This window comes from Rhizomucor pusillus (assembly GCF_041956525.1).
Source record: "Rhizomucor pusillus strain CBS 183.67 unplaced genomic scaffold VTP01scaffold_26, whole genome shotgun sequence".
Classification (NCBI taxonomy): domain Eukaryota; kingdom Fungi; phylum Mucoromycota; class Mucoromycetes; order Mucorales; family Lichtheimiaceae; genus Rhizomucor; species Rhizomucor pusillus.
The window spans coordinates 118,311-133,109 of record NW_027192168.1 but is presented as its reverse complement, the minus strand read 5'-3'; the positions used below and the strand labels follow the sequence as shown (position 1 = coordinate 133,109).

At 45.6% G+C, this 14,799-nt stretch overlaps 6 protein-coding genes across 6 annotated transcripts; 3 read left to right on the top strand and 3 right to left on the bottom strand.

The window, feature by feature from the left end:
* Window positions 1–37: 37 nt before the first annotated feature.
* On the bottom strand, window positions 38–1,867 carry VTP01DRAFT_5887 (uncharacterized protein; the record flags this gene model as incomplete). Its single annotated transcript, XM_069384726.1, has 3 exons — window positions 38–845; window positions 905–1,631; window positions 1,699–1,867. The coding sequence occupies 3 exons, from the start codon at window positions 1,865–1,867 to the stop codon at window positions 38–40; spliced, it is 1,704 nt and encodes a 567-aa protein (XP_069234931.1).
* A 565-nt stretch (window positions 1,868–2,432) lies between these two features.
* Window positions 2,433–3,236, bottom strand: VTP01DRAFT_5886 (uncharacterized protein; the record flags this gene model as incomplete). Its single annotated transcript, XM_069384725.1, has 2 exons — window positions 2,433–2,859; window positions 2,914–3,236. 2 exons carry the CDS (start codon window positions 3,234–3,236, stop codon window positions 2,433–2,435), a joined length of 750 nt encoding a protein of 249 aa, XP_069234930.1.
* A 103-nt stretch (window positions 3,237–3,339) lies between these two features.
* VTP01DRAFT_5885 (uncharacterized protein) lies at window positions 3,340–5,603 on the top strand (the record flags this gene model as incomplete). Its single annotated transcript, XM_069384724.1, has 8 exons — window positions 3,340–3,342; window positions 3,398–3,478; window positions 3,534–3,655; window positions 3,715–3,903; window positions 3,958–4,006; window positions 4,061–4,300; window positions 4,357–5,061; window positions 5,118–5,603. The coding sequence occupies 8 exons, from the start codon at window positions 3,340–3,342 to the stop codon at window positions 5,601–5,603; spliced, it is 1,875 nt and encodes a 624-aa protein (XP_069234929.1).
* A 535-nt stretch (window positions 5,604–6,138) lies between these two features.
* Window positions 6,139–9,044, top strand: VTP01DRAFT_5884 (uncharacterized protein; the record flags this gene model as incomplete). The annotated part of the gene is made up of 6 exons (XM_069384723.1): window positions 6,139–6,586; window positions 6,656–6,751; window positions 6,811–6,881; window positions 6,946–7,143; window positions 7,207–7,675; window positions 7,744–9,044. The coding sequence occupies 6 exons, from the start codon at window positions 6,139–6,141 to the stop codon at window positions 9,042–9,044; spliced, it is 2,583 nt and encodes an 860-aa protein (XP_069234928.1).
* Window positions 9,045–9,177: 133 nt separating this feature from the next.
* Window positions 9,178–10,477, bottom strand: VTP01DRAFT_5883 (uncharacterized protein; the record flags this gene model as incomplete). The annotated part of the gene is made up of 2 exons (XM_069384722.1): window positions 9,178–9,900; window positions 9,962–10,477. 2 exons carry the CDS (start codon window positions 10,475–10,477, stop codon window positions 9,178–9,180), a joined length of 1,239 nt encoding a protein of 412 aa, XP_069234927.1.
* A 647-nt stretch (window positions 10,478–11,124) lies between these two features.
* VTP01DRAFT_5882 (uncharacterized protein) lies at window positions 11,125–14,652 on the top strand (the record flags this gene model as incomplete). Its single annotated transcript, XM_069384721.1, has 6 exons — window positions 11,125–11,151; window positions 11,210–11,506; window positions 11,566–12,420; window positions 12,481–13,941; window positions 14,009–14,371; window positions 14,434–14,652. The coding sequence occupies 6 exons, from the start codon at window positions 11,125–11,127 to the stop codon at window positions 14,650–14,652; spliced, it is 3,222 nt and encodes a 1,073-aa protein (XP_069234926.1).
* Between the last annotated feature and the right edge of the window lie 147 nt (window positions 14,653–14,799).

Genomic DNA, 14,799 nt, shown 5'->3' with positions numbered 1-14,799 from the left:
TTTGCATTCTGCAAACGTCACAGAAATATTATGCGTTTTATTCATTGAGTAGTTCCTCGAGCTGTCCAACAGATGCAGCAATGAGACCACGGAATAAAGGTGATGGATTCAGCGGGCGAGATAAATATTCTGGATGATACTGACTACCGACAAAGAATGGATGATTTTCCATCTCAACAATTTCCATACGGTTACCCGTCTCATCCCTTCCAGTAAACTTTAATCCAGCCTTCTCAAAGGTGCAGACGTACTCTGGATTGACTTCATATCGATGACGATGTCGTTCTTCAACCGTACCTTGTCCTTTATATAATCTTCGAACTATAGTCGATTCGGTGCCTGGTTGGAAAATAGTCGGACGTAGACCAAGCCGCATGGTTCCACCCATATGGGTTTTGGATATCTCTGGCATGTATATGACTACCGGCGTCTTTGCGTCCGGATCTATTTCCGCGGAGAAAGCGTCTGGCATATTGCATACATTGCGAGCGAATTCGATGACTGCTACTTGCATTCCAAGGCAAATGCCAAGATAAGGAACCTTCTTCTCACGGGCCCACTTCGCAGCTAAAATCATGCCCTCGATACCCCGTGTACCAAAACCACCAGGGACGAGCACACCATCTGCGCTGCAAAGATTCTGCCATGATTCGTGGTACTTGACTGGGTTCGACATAGCCGTCTCTTGTTCCAAATCACTCGCCTCGATCCATTTGATATCGATTTTGCGCTGGTATGCAAGGGAGGCATGTTCCAACGCCTTGTATACAGATATATAAGAATCACGAAGGTTGGTGTATTTACCAACCAAAGCGATGGTCACAGTATCATGCAAACGATCGTAGCTATAATATGCATGAGATGAAGCGAAATAGATTGTTGTCCTTAAGATCGAATCTCTCACCTTTTTGTCAAGTCAAGCCATTTATCCCAAATCCGCTTTCCTTCCAAGCGGCGATCGTCAGGTATTTCCAGTTTGTCGAGTTGTAAGCGTTGGATTAAAAAGTTGATTATGCCACGGTCTCGCATGAGTACTGGAACGTGATAAACAGATGATACGTCATGAACAGCTAGTACTTGCTCCGGCGGAACGTGACAAAACATTGAGATCTTGTCACGCACACTTCCATCCAAAGGTTTAGTGGATCGGCACGCGATAAGGTCCGGCATAAGTCCAGCACCACGCAGGTCTCGTACACTCATTTGCGTCGGCTTGGTTTTTTGTTCACCAACTGAGCCCACAACGGGCACCAGGGAAACATGTATCAAGCAAAAATTCTCGCGTCCAACCCTGAACTGAAATTGACGCATAGCTTCAATAAAAGGAGCGGATTCAATGTCGCCCACGGTGCCACCCAGTTCCACAATGCAGACGTCGGGGTTCTCGCCAGAGTCATCGATCGGCATAGCGGCCACTTCCTGAACCCAATTTTGTATAGCATCAGTGATATGTGGCACGACTTGAACAGTTTTGCCCAGATAATCTCCTCGGCGCTCTTTTTCAATGACTTCGCTGTATATCTTTCCAGTCGTAATATTATTGATTTTGCTTAGCTTTACATCCAAGAATCGCTCGTAATTTCCCAGGTCAAGATCAACTTCGCCTCCGTCGTCAAGCACGAACACTTCGCCTGCAGCGCCGCAAGTAGTAGCTAAAAAAAGAACCGAAAATCCTCAATAGCAGCAAAATTTACATACCATGATCCAAAGGGCTCATAAGACCAGCATCGATGTTGAGGTAGGGATCGATCTTGATAGCCGTGACACGGAGACCCAAGCCTTTAAGCAGAGTACCAGTACTCGACGCAATGACCCCCTTTCCAACACCGGAAATGACACCACCGGAGACTACAATGTATTTCGTCATAACTTCTCTTGTGGTAGGTGACAACGAGGAGAATTGCGGCCCTTCCAAAAGCTTGGAGGAAAGGGAAGAAAACCCTTCTGTCGCGGACACCAGTCAAATTTTGTCCGTCACAGCTGCGGCAGCATTGTACTACTGTTGTCTTGCTATGTATTGTGGAATATGCAGCTAAATGAGAAAAGCTCTGTGACATTGGTAAAGTTTATCTCCACTATCTGTCATTTGGATGCCTAGGTTTTGATATATAGTAAGAAGATCCCTATCAATTGCCTTAATACTCGAGTCTCCAGGCCGTTCAATTTGTCGATAGAGTTGAATCGATGAGAGTATTCGTTTGTAAAAGATGAGGATGCAGATTTTATTATACATGTGCAATGAATACAAATATTGCTGGTGAGTGAATGGATTCGAAATAATGCAAACTGCGCAGCGCATAATGCAGATTTAGTGAACGATCGTATGGATGGATAGTAATCAATCGTAAGCTCTATCAGCACGCGATGGCAAAACTGGATATCGTGATTTGATATTGATTATTGAGCTTGGAGACTGATTGCATGATATCTTCCTAATCGGAGCCGTGGCCATCGTCATCGGTCTCTGTAGTCTCCGTTTCGTATTCATCTTCACCGTCGCTCCAAACGATATCCAAATTTCCACCCCGATCGAGTTCTTCTTGAGATGCAACGACATTGTAGCAGTTGGCAACGTTGAGATATCTAAGGTTGGAAAGGTGTTCGGTCAAACATCGTACGCCGGCTTCTGTGATTTTCTCACATCCAGCGAGATCGACTGACTCCATCTGCTGACAATTCAATGCGATTGCTTTTAGAGAATTATCGGTAATGGGCGTTTTCGAGAGGTCGATGGCGCGGATAGATGGACATTTGAATGATACGTCATACACTAGCTGATCTCGTACGCCTTTTGTCCCAACAAATGATAAATATCGTACATGTGGTAGAGATTCGATATGTGTAAAGGAGTTTGGAGATCTAATCCCGATGGTTAAAGTTATGAGCACTGTCGTGGAATTTTTGTCGTCTTACATGGTAGAATAATCCAGCATAATTTCTTCCACATTGTTGGTCTTTGTAAGCAAGAGTTCAAATAACGAGCTAAACTCTCGGTCCCATCGGTGAGATATGTTTAGGAAATCCAGTGACTTGACGTGAAGAGCAGCGTCAGGTCTAGCATGAAGGATGAATGCTTCAAGCCTTTGCAAATTTGAGAATGACGGGGATCTGTATAGCAATGGTGTGCAAAGTCGATTCAAATAGCTGTTAGTGCGGTTTAGAGCTAGGAGTGAAGCTTGATCATCTTTGATCAGATTCAGTATGATATTCAAAACTTCAATAGGCAGAACATCCATAGAAAGAAGCTTGCTGAGATCGACCGGAGTCTTCACGTAAAAGCAGGTCAGACAAGTTCGTCAGCACTCACTTCCCTCCCCGCTATTCTATAGATTACATACTATGGTACGTCAATGTTATGAATTAAAGGCACAAACGACATTTGACACCATTCAAAAAGCTACTTCGTATTCGCTCGAAAGAAGGCATGTCCCGGATCCAGGTGGATCCGAGCGAAAGCTTTGATTCGTTGGCGCAGAAGGTAGCGTTACGCTGCATATTCTAAAACCTACGTCGTCAATAACCTTCGATGACAGATCGCCTCAGCTCTGAAGATCGAAGACCCTTCAAGTATTGCCGTTGGCGATCAACCCAATACAAATGCAGCGACTCCTATTACGCAACTGCTCGATAAGACAATTGCGTCCGCCAACCTAAAGTGCGATTTTAGACGTTTTGTCATCATGGCACAAATGCTGATATATTTTCTATCTGTAGGCATGGCGATATTGTGTATGTGACATTCTCTGCTGCAGAATCAGCACCATCTGAGACGCGTACGGCTCCACGCACTGACCCATCCGGTTATGTTCCGCTAAACGAATTGCCGTCGGTGCAGCAAGATGAGGTGGATAATTATCTTGAAAAGCAAAGGGGTCTTATCAGTAGGCCGAGAGATTCCAAATTGTAAGCATTCATGCAAGTTTTCAATGTCTAAGCAATATCTAACTCGATGGCTAGCTGCCGCCACGGTCCAAATGCGATGTGTGATTATTGCATGCCATTGGAGGTATATAAACTCTGGAGCTAGATGGATACAAGAGGGACTCATCAGAAAATTTAGCCTTATGATCAAAAATATCTTGAGGAGCACAAGATCAAACACATGTCCTTTCACGCATATATACGCCAGATCGATGCAGCGAAGCAAATTAATGCACCTTCAGCAGCAGTGTTAAAACAGCTACCTCCTTTAGAAGAACCTGATTTCAAAGTAAAGACTCAATGCAGCGGGGGGCATGCTCCGTGGCCCGAAGGTATTTGTACTAAATGCCAGCCTAGCGCAATCACCTTGCAAAGACAGGTAATACATTGATACTGGATTGGGAATGACGATGTTTTCTCACATTGATTGATTAGCCCTATCGTATGGTGGATCACATTGAATTCTCTTCAGCAGCAGTGATTGATAGTTTTTTGAACTCTTGGCGTCAGACAGGATGCCAGCGACTCGGCTATATGTATGGACGATATGAACCATATACAGAAGTACCGCTAGGTATCAAAGCTGTCGTGGAAGCCATTTACGAACCACCACAAGAAGATCACCCAGACGGTATTAAGCTACAGCTACCATGGGAAGAGGAGCAAATGGTTGCAGACGTGGCAGCTGCATGTGGATTACGAATTGTTGGCATGGTGTTTACAGATCTCGTCGATGATGGCAGCGGCAAGGGCACCGTAGTTCCCAAACGCCACGTCGATTCTTATTTCTTGTCTTCCCTGGAGTGTGCATTTGCAGCCGAGATGCAACACCGTTATCCCAACCCTTGCCGGCATTCTGCTACAGGAAAATATGGCTCAAAGTTTCTGACATGCGTGATATCTGGAGATGTAGAGGGCAACATTGATGTGAAAGCCTATCAAGTATCAGAAACGACCACTGCACTTCAAGAGGCTGGTATTATCGAACCAAGTCGTAAACCGTCGGTGATGCGTGTGCGAGAAAGCGTCAGTCACGAACGATACGTGCCAGAAGTTTTTTATAAATTCAAGAACGAATACAATGTTGTCGTAAAGCAATCCGCGAAACCTACCTTCCCTGTGGAATATCTGCTGGTCAATGTAAGTGCATGAATACCATTATATCTCTCTACAAATCAGCTGAGCAAAGTTTCTAGGTGACGAACGGTTTCCCTCACAATCCCTCACCTTTGTTTACAGCATCACCTGGATACGTCGTGGAAAATAGGATTAGCGTATCACAGGATATTTCCAGTTTGGCGCGATACCTAAATTCTGCAGCGACTCCTGGAGAGTTGAAGCAAGCATTGTCTGATTTCCATGCTTTGTGCTACATTCGATCTACACATACGCTGTCTGATGAAGAGTTCACACGATTATGCAAAATCATTACGGATAAAGAAGCGAGTATTGAGGAACTCGAAAACATGGATGGTTGGAAGACATTGAAGATGGTTATGAAGGAAGCTGAAGGGAACGCTCGATTCAACACTCCGTCGTCTACTGTATCAAGGTCGGCGACGAACTCTGGAACTCTGACTCCGGCTACAACCGATATAGAAATATCCTGTCGACATTGTACTTTTGCAAATCCTCCAGGAAGCATCAACTGCGAAATGTGCGGATTGCCTTTGGGAGAATAAATTGCCTGTCGCTTTGATGAAAACATATGCAATTGACATTGTAGAACTCCTATTTCTCTCCATTTTTTAATCATTTAATGCTTTCCGAAGACCTTTGACTGCTCTATGAATATATGTTGCCTGCATTCATGGCTTTATAAAGTATATATGACTTGCATAGATCGTGAATACCAGAAAATGGATTCATGGGATGCCGCAGGAAGTACAATTTCGCATCTTCCGCGGTCACTTTGTCCGCCGGGAGTCCAATTTGCTCGTCTGCCCTTTACGAAACCTTCGTTCAAGGAGCTGTGGATACGTCGAAATCAAAAAGAGGACTGCTCGTCATTCCATCTCTAGAGTCCAATACGAGGGAACCTTAGAGATATACTCGACTCAAAAGCTTTGACGCGTTCCTTAATTCAAGTTTTGCAAACAATTACAACATATACCTGACGCCAAACCAGATCAACCGAGCAGATCTCTGTAAAAACGCTGCAATTGCACGGCTATCTCACTACAGCAAAACTATTCACACGAACGGAATCGTTTGACCATGGATCCCAAATTTTTCCAAGGAGGACAGCATGGTATGCCGATGCAAGGGCAACAAGCAAACGCGGCTAATGCCAGAATGATGATGGCGCTGCAACAACAGCAACAGCAACAACAACAACAGCAGCAGCAAGGGGATCCTTCGCTTCAGCAACAATATAATACGATGCCTGGAAACGCGTTTAATTTCGGCAGTGCTGCATTTGGGCAGGGTGTATTCGATCAAAACGATTTGGCGGCATACATATCCAGCCAGCAACAGCTCATGAACCATATGTCACCTCAGCAGAGCGCGATACTCCAGCAGCAAGGTGGTTTTCCGCAGCAAAATATGATGCAATTTACGCCGAATCGACCAATGTTCCAGGGCAACAACGATGTGATGTCCCAAAACACGCCTCAGGCGTTATTATATCAACGACAGCAGCAGGCAATGGCCATGAACAGAGGTACGCAGGAAGAAGAAGAAGCCAAGATAAAAAGACCGGTCAAACTGATACTAATGAATCATGTGTTAGTCAAGCAATCACCTAGTCAATCCCCAGCAATAACCAATACCCAATTCCAAAACGCAAACATGAATGCAGCAAGTCCCAGAGGAGGCGAATATGCCGGTAAATATATATAGCATTGTGGATTATCATTATTAAGGAGGCTAAACTCTTTTGTATAGCGTCTCCTACATCCCTATCTGTATCTTCGCCTGCACAGAGTGTCCACAACGCTGTTCCAGGCACGCCCATGGTAAGCATACCTACTTAACTTTTTTTGTTCGAATACATGCCTAAATATTTCGAAATTGTGTTAGCAAAATCGAGTAATTCCTTCACAAGCTATGGGAAGATATATTCAGCAACAGCAACAGCAGCAGCAACAGCAGCAGCAGCAACAGCAGCAATCACCACACGCTGCTTCGCCAATGCATTTACAACAGCAGCAACACGCGATGATGCAGTCTGCGAATACTCCACAAATGCAAACTGGTGATAATCGCCAAACACCACAGGTATAAGACCTAACTTTGAATATAGCCTACTTCAAGCATGCTTATATTCTTGTTTCATACCAGCAAGCTGCAGAAAATACCTATAACCAAATAATGCAAGGGCAGAGCGGTACGGTCGCATCACCGGCACCGGTTCCGAGACGATCAGCAACACCTGGTAGCGCTGTATCCACACCAATACAATCACACGTCAAACCTGAAACAACCAACAGAGCGCAGCCTGAACCAGAGTCTCCGGGCAAAGTGTCCGAAAGATCGAGGAGCAGAGCACCTTCCATGAGCCGGGAGACACCTGGCAAAGCTGAATCTCCTTCGCCGCGACCATCACCAGCAGCCAAGAGGGAAAGAACATCTTCGCCGGTATCTGCCGCGACGGGTGGCGCCGACAATAATCCAGGAGCATCGCAACCACCATCTGGACCTGTCACATACATCCCAAAAAATCGAATGGTGGACACATATGGTGGAGTAGATCTCAAATACTTTGACAAGTTTGATGTGAAACCTTTGATGCCCAGTTACAAAGAGCTTGGTAAGGCGGGGTTTAACGTTGTGTCAGGATCCATGCTTTCTTATGCTGATAATAACCCTATATTCTAGGTGTCATTGATATACATGCGCTGACAATGTCAATCAAGTCGGGGTTGAAGATGGAAATCACGAACGCGCTCAACATATTAACTGTGGTTACAGCATCGTTTGGAGTATTACAGTTGGCACAATGTGATGATCTGCTGGATGTGTTGCTGGATTGTGTAGAGGAAGATCTCTTTGGCTATTCTTCACGATACGATGACGCTCCCTCCACTGATCAGAAAACGTCTGTAGAAAGCACGCCCGTCAGTTATGCACAATTATTCGACATGTCGCTGGACGAAATGAAGAGTGTGATTCCAAAACTGGAAAAGTCGACATCTGATCTATGGTTGTCTCTGCGGCAAAGATGTCTCTGTATATTCAACATTTTTAGGAATCTATCCTTTGTGCATGAAAATATCGAATACTTTTCCAAGCATGATCGATTCATAACGACTATGGAACGCGTCTTGAGACGAACGTGGAACGTTAACAACGAAGAAGACGATGAGGGCTGGTTCGTCAGCATTAGACGCATGGATTCGCTTGATTTCCGTAAAGCCATCCTCACGATCTATTCAAACATTGCCATGTGGCTCCCAATACGCAGCGCTGAGACCGCAAATACGTTTGTGCACCTTGTACATGACTTTATCACCTCTGGCACTGAAACCTACTATGCTTCTCTGGCTGTGGAGACCTGGGCGAAAGTCGCTGTGAACTATGAAAACCGACGGGCATTCCGATTATACATCGACAAGTATGGATTTGATGCGTTGCTTGACATTTGGGTTGCATTGTCCAATATCATCTGTGACGGCTACCATACACATGAAGGCAAATTGATGGCTATTACCACGATGCCGCAACTGACCACATTGGAGTTTGTTGTCTTGAGCATGTACAACATTGTCGCCATTGTAATTGAGCACAGCGATGAGCAGGAGCTGAAAGAACGGCTATATCAATCAAGCACAGGCATCTTTATGACGCTGATACGACTTTCAATCATGTTTGCAGATTCTACAATGGCTCAGCTGTTGACAGTTTCGAATCGAGCTCTCGAAGTTGTGCGAACTTTTGTGTGCGGTGTAGAGCAGAAAGGCGATCGCAGGCGAGGCGATCCAGATGACGCCAACAAGGACGATACCGAAGGATCAACTCAAGATTTTGGGGCTCTGGCCGATCGATGGTTGGATATGCCGACTGTGCGAGAGCTGTTATTCATGGCCATGCTCCGAAGAACGACAGATGCCAACATTTTACGGGTCTACAACGAATTTGTCACTCTGATAGATGGCGACCAGGAACCAAGTAGCAACTAGGAATTAAAAATAAGCATCTCTTGAAATCATAAAATCCATTGTAATTGTCGCGCATTAGGTTCTGCTTCCCAAGTGCTTGTTATTCTCCCAAATTACGGGCTCTTATTTGCAAAGATGTGTTAACATTTTTTATTTACACGTGCCGCTTCTTTAAAGCTAGTTGTTTTTGATTGATGAAGAGCTGCATAAGAGCTTGGATCAAATATGGCTGAGTGATTCCGTGTTGCGCTATAAACTCGCGAGCAACCATCTCGGGATCGTCATGCAGTCTTAATGGAACTGGTACCTTGCCGCCACTTTCAAGCTCAATGTTGATATGGATCACAATTGGATTTTGACTGGAGCCTTTCGAGGTGGCCCGTGTATCCATGTTCTTACTATGTCGATCGTCGCTGACGTGCTTTGGTTGTTGTGGCGGCTGCTGAAGGCCTTGAGATGCAATGTTTCTTTCTTGTTGTTGGTGTTGATGATGATGTTGCTGCTGTTGTGTTTGCGTTTGAGTAGTAGTAGATATAGGATGAAGAGGTATCGGTGATAGACCAGGCGGCGCTTTGCTACCTGGAAATTGAGGCCTTGGAGAATTAGCTGCACTTCCCGCTATTTGGGATATTGCGTTTTGGAACAATCCAGGCGGTGGCCGAGTTTCAGGTGCCCGCGCTAATAACTTGGCCCCGCGTCTACGTCGAACGATTCCATCAATAACAACTGGTGGTGACTTGCTGTTTGATGAAGTTTCCCTGGATCTGCTTCCAGAAGCATTGTACACTCGTTTCTGCTGTGCTTCCACGTCAAACGGCTGTTGTTGCTTGTTCCGAGCAGGAGGCGTCTCGCTCTGCGTCATGGGTTGTGGTGTTTGCTAACATAGTATTAGTTCTTATAATTGCATGCACTGTAGGGCATAAAAAGAATTCAAGTACCTGATTATTGCTATGTTGTGGATCGTTCGACGCAGCAGTTGACAGTGGCTCTTTTTGCTCCCAGAAAGGTGTTTCAAGCAGAACACCAGCTTTCCATGCCGAGTTTCCTTGTGGTGGCGGTCTAAGGGTATTGAAAGCTGGTGGTGTTGGACGAGGATTCCTCGAAGAAGAAGAAGGAGCTGCTGGTGAAGGTTTGTGTTTGACAGTCGGTTTTGACGCGCTTTGCTTGCCAACAAAGGACTTGGCAGCAGCTTTTGGAGCAGGCTTACTTTCCTTATCTTTCTTTTGTTTCGGTGCAGGTTGTTTGGTACGTTGTCTCAAGATCTCTTCCTCGGCTACGGGTATAAAGTTTCGGCCTTTGCGATGCAAGTTGCCAGATCCGATTCCATTTGCTTGTATCTTGATGGTTGGGTCTATAAGGCTATCCCAGCCTCCCGCATTGTTTGCTCCAGGTTGATCTCCCCAACTGCTTACGACAGGACCATACTCGTCGTCACTTTCGTCTGAAATGCTCATAGACAACAGCAGTACCTCACCTGGCGGTCAAGTAGAAGGACGCGCCTTTATTCCACCTTCCGCAGAAGGCAACTTTCCCTGTTTCACCAACATCTTCCAGGCGGATTGCTCCCAAGAAATCGTCTAGTGGTCAAAATTTGGATCATTGAAGTTTCAAACATATTGATTGAATAAGATTCCTAATACGATATTTTGATGATGCGGTCCAGTATAACTATTTTCAGGCAACGGATTCCTTTCAGGAATCCCCTGTTGGTTATGCTTATTACCTGTACACTGGGAAGGTATATAGTATTCAATATATAATAGCTTGATACGGATTCCCAATAATAAACAGGAATGATAGATAGGATGGACTACAGTACTTTTAATTGCGTGATACGCCGCGCATGTATATCTCTATTATCATCAATCGCTCACCTACAATCACTTTCGTGTCATATTCCGTACTTCCTTTATAATCAATTCAATCTTGCTTGTTCTCTTTGTTTTCAATATTTGGATCATACTTGCTGTTTGGCAGCTGACTGCATTTACTCAATGATTAGTGTTTCATTTCCTTTTTGACTTTGCGCAGCGCAAAGCCACTCAGGGCTGGCATCCTGACTAGATTTCCGGTGGTTCGAAACGGACAGGTTCGTTACAATATGGCTACCACCACCGAACCACCAAAGGTCAGTGCTACGTCTAACAACTAAGAATAATATACATACTTAAACGTACTGTTTCTAGACCGCTAAGCGCGATGCTTTGCGCGCCCTCGAAGGTCCAGCACGAGAGCTTTGGAACCAGACAAATACCTTTCAAATCAATGCACCTTCCATTGAGGAGCACCCCAACGATGCAGACTTGCACCAAGCATACCCAAAGTATATGGCTTGTATGCCATACCCCTACATGAACGGTCGTCTGCATCTTGGTCACGCCTTCACCTATTCCAAGGTTGATTTTGCAGTCAGTTTCGAACGTATGCGCGGTAAGCGTGCCTTGCTGCCTCAGGGCTTCCACGTCACTGGTATGCCCATCAAGGTAACTGTTAAAAACATGTTTGGAAATATGTGTACCTGTAGATTAATGGATGATTTTAGGCATGCGCTGACAAGCTCGTCCGAGAAATGGAGATGTTCGGTAAAGAATTTGAAAAGTTCGACGCAGAAGCCTTGGCCAAGGAAATCGAAGAGAAGGCTCAAGTCAAGAACGTTAAGAGCAAAGTCGCTGCCAAGACTGGCAATGTAACTTACCAATTCCAGATCATGGAACAGCTCGGTATCCCCAAGTCAGAGATCCACAAGTTTGCCGACCCTTACTATTGGACCAAATTTTTCCCTCCTCTTGCCATGCAAGATTTGGATGCTTTCGGTGCAAAGATTGACTGGCGTAGAAGCTTCATCACCACCGATGCCAACCCTTACTACGACGCTTTCGTCCGATGGCAGATGAATAAGTTGAAGAAGATGAACAAGATCAAATTCGGCGAGAGATATACTATCTACTCTATCGTCGACCAGCAACCTTGTATGGATCACGATCGTCAATCCGGTGAAGCCTTGGGTCCTCAAGAATACACCGGCATCAAGATGAAGGTCTTGGAATGGTCTGACAAGGCCCAGGAGGCTTTGGGCAAAGTCGATGCTTTGAAAGGAAAGACTATCTATCTTGTCGCTGCCACCTTGAGACCCGAGACCATGTACGGTCAAACTAACTGCTTCGTCGGCACTGAAATCAACTATGGCATTTTCAACGTCAACGACAATGAGGCATTCCTTTGCACTGAGCGTGCCGCCCGCAACATGGCCTACCAAAAGATCTTTGCCCAGGAAGGTGTTATCAACAAACTGGCTGAGATCAAGGGTGAGCTCGTTGTTGGTACCAAGATCAAGGCTCCTTTGAGCACGTACGAGCATGTATATGTTTTGCCCATGGAAAACGTTCTCGCTACGAAGGTACGATGCGGTCAGTTGGGAGTACATAAATGCATGTATAACTAAATTTGGTATATATAGGGTACCGGTGTCGTTACTTCTGTTCCTTCTGATTCTCCCGATGATTTTGCCACTCTTCAAGACTTGAAGAAGAAGGCTGCTTATTACAACATTAGGCCCGAGTGGGCTGACTACGAGCCTGTTCCTATCATCGAGACTCCTTCGTACGGCAACCTTACTGCTCCTACGTTGTGCAAGATGAAGAAGATCAACTCCCAAAAGGACCGCGTCCAGCTTGCAGAAGCCAAGGAGTTGGCCTACAAGGAAGGTTTCTACCAGGGTATCATGTACATTGGCAAGTACAAGGGCATGAAAGTCCAGGAAGCTAAGCCCAAGATCAAGGATGAACTCGTCGCTTCCGGGGAAGCCTTTGTCTACAACGAACCCGAAGGTCTAGTCATCTCTCGCTCCGGCGACGAATGTATCGTAGCATTGATGGATCAATGGTATCTCGACTACGGTGAAGATGAATGGAAGGCTTTGACCAAGAAATGTTTGTCTCAGATGAATACCTTTACTGAGGAAACTCGCCATCAATTCGAGCAAACTCTGGACTGGTTGAACCAGTGGGCCTGTGCCCGTAGCTTCGGTCTCGGTACCAAGCTTCCGTGGGACACTCAATTCTTGGTTGAATCCTTGTCAGACTCTACTATCTACATGGCATACTACACCGTTGCTCACTTGTTGCATGGTGGCAGTCTGGATGGTTCGACCGTTGGTCCCGCTGGCATCCGCGCTGACCAGATGACCGATGAAGTCTGGGATTATATCTTCAAGCTTGGACCTTATCCTGCCAACTGCGGTGTATCCCGAGAAACTCTTGATAAGTTGAAGCGTGAATTCGAATATTTCTACCCTCTTGATGTCCGTGCCTCCGGCAAAGACTTGATTCCTAACCACTTGACTTTCTGGCTCTACAACCACACTGCCATGTTCCCTGAAGACAAATGGCCTCGTGGTGTACGCTCCAACGGCCACTTGTTGTTGGACAGCAAGAAGATGTCCAAGTCTACTGGCAACTTCTTGACCATGTCTGACGCTGTCGCCAAATACGGTGCTGATGCTACTCGCTTCGCACTTGCTGACGCCGGTGACACTGGTGAGGATGCTAACTTTGAAGATTCCACCGCCAATGCTGCCATTCTCCGACTTTATACTTTGCTTGAATGGTGCGAGGAGCAGGTTGCCCAGGCAGACAAGTTGCGCCAGGGTGAATTCAACTTCTTCGACCGTGTCTTTGAGAACGAGATGAACAAGCTTATAACCCTTGCCGAACAAGCATACGATGCTACCTACTACCGCGATGCACTTAAATATGGTGTCTTCGAATTCCAGGCCGCTCGTGACCATTATCAGCAAGCTAGCTTGGAAAATGGCATGCACAAGGACTTGGTCTTGAGATACATCGAACTTCAAACTTTGATGCTGGCTCCTATCACTCCCCACTGGAGTGAGCATGTATGGCGCAATATCTTGAAGAAGGTACGTGCAGCTCGAAATATTGCAGATAACAAGAACAGGAAGATCTCTAACACCGATGTTGTTACAGGAGGGCACAGTTACTCTTGCCAGATTCCCCAAGCCCACTGGACCAGTTGACGAAAGCGTCCTTGCAGCTGCTGAGTATATTCGTCGCACTATCAAGGCTGTCCGCGATGGCGAGCTCAGCATCCAAAAGAAGAAGAAGAAGGGTAAGAACGTCGAGTCAGACTACAACCCCAACGAACCCAAATCCTTGAAGATCTTTGTCGCAAGCAAATTCCCCGAGTGGCAAGAGGAAGCTTTGGCCGTTGTCAAGGCTAACTACGATGCTGCTACTGGCAAGTTCGATGACGCCAAGATCAGAACCGAGTTGGGTGCTAAAGGCATGTTGAAGAACAAGAAGACCATGCCTTTCATTCAACAAGAAAAGGTACATGATCCTTCTTTGTCGTTGGTCAAAAAGGAAGGCCTAACAATAACATATTTGTGTAGAAAAAAGTAGAGAAGGAAGGACCATCTGCATTTGATCGTGCCTTGATCTTTGACGAAGTTGCTACCTTGGAGACTTCGCTCAGCGAGATCAAGCGTGCACTAGGATTCCACACTGTTCATATTCTGAAGAGCGACCAATGGTCCGAGGAGGATGCCAAGGCCGCCGAGAACGCCGTTCCTGGCTCTCCTTCCTTCTCTTTCAAGAACGAGGCACTGTAAAAAGATGAACAATGAGAAACTGCTCGGTGTTTGTTTGTACAAAGACTTTATATAGAAACGTCTGTAAAAATGTGGAAAAAATGAATAGAGGAAGAATCCTCAAAATATGTGCAATGTTTTGCGTGAAGAAGTATAGACAGGTTTGTT